The following is a 239-nucleotide window of genomic DNA, read 5'->3' on the forward strand; positions in this document are numbered from 1 at the left end:
CTTGGACCTCCTGTGGGGCCTGAGCTGGATTCTTGGGTAGTGCTACTGGCTGGAGCTCCTGTATCGCTTGAGGTAGATTCTTGGGTAGTACTATTAGCTGGACCTACTGTGCTGCTTGAGCTGGATTCTTGGGTAGTGCTAATGGCAGGTTGTTCTGTGCTGCTGGAAGATGATTCCCTTGTACTAGTAGGACTTGGACCTTCTGTGCTGCTTGAGCTGGAGTCCTGCGTAGTGCTACT

At 51.9% G+C, this 239-nt stretch overlaps 1 protein-coding gene across 1 annotated transcript; it reads right to left on the minus strand.

Annotated features, from left to right (window-relative positions):
- Nucleotides 1-7: 7 nt before the first annotated feature.
- On the minus strand, nucleotides 8-236 carry LOC117152518 (putative protein TPRXL; the record flags this gene model as incomplete). Its single annotated transcript, XM_033324628.1, has 1 exon — nucleotides 8-236. A coding segment is annotated over one exon (229 nt), but the record flags the coding sequence as incomplete, so codon positions are not given.
- Between the last annotated feature and the right edge of the window lie 3 nt (nucleotides 237-239).

Source organism: Bombus impatiens, unplaced genomic scaffold (genome assembly GCF_000188095.3).
Source record: "Bombus impatiens unplaced genomic scaffold, BIMP_2.2 scf_4542, whole genome shotgun sequence".
NCBI classification, from domain to species: Eukaryota; Metazoa; Arthropoda; class Insecta; order Hymenoptera; family Apidae; genus Bombus; species Bombus impatiens.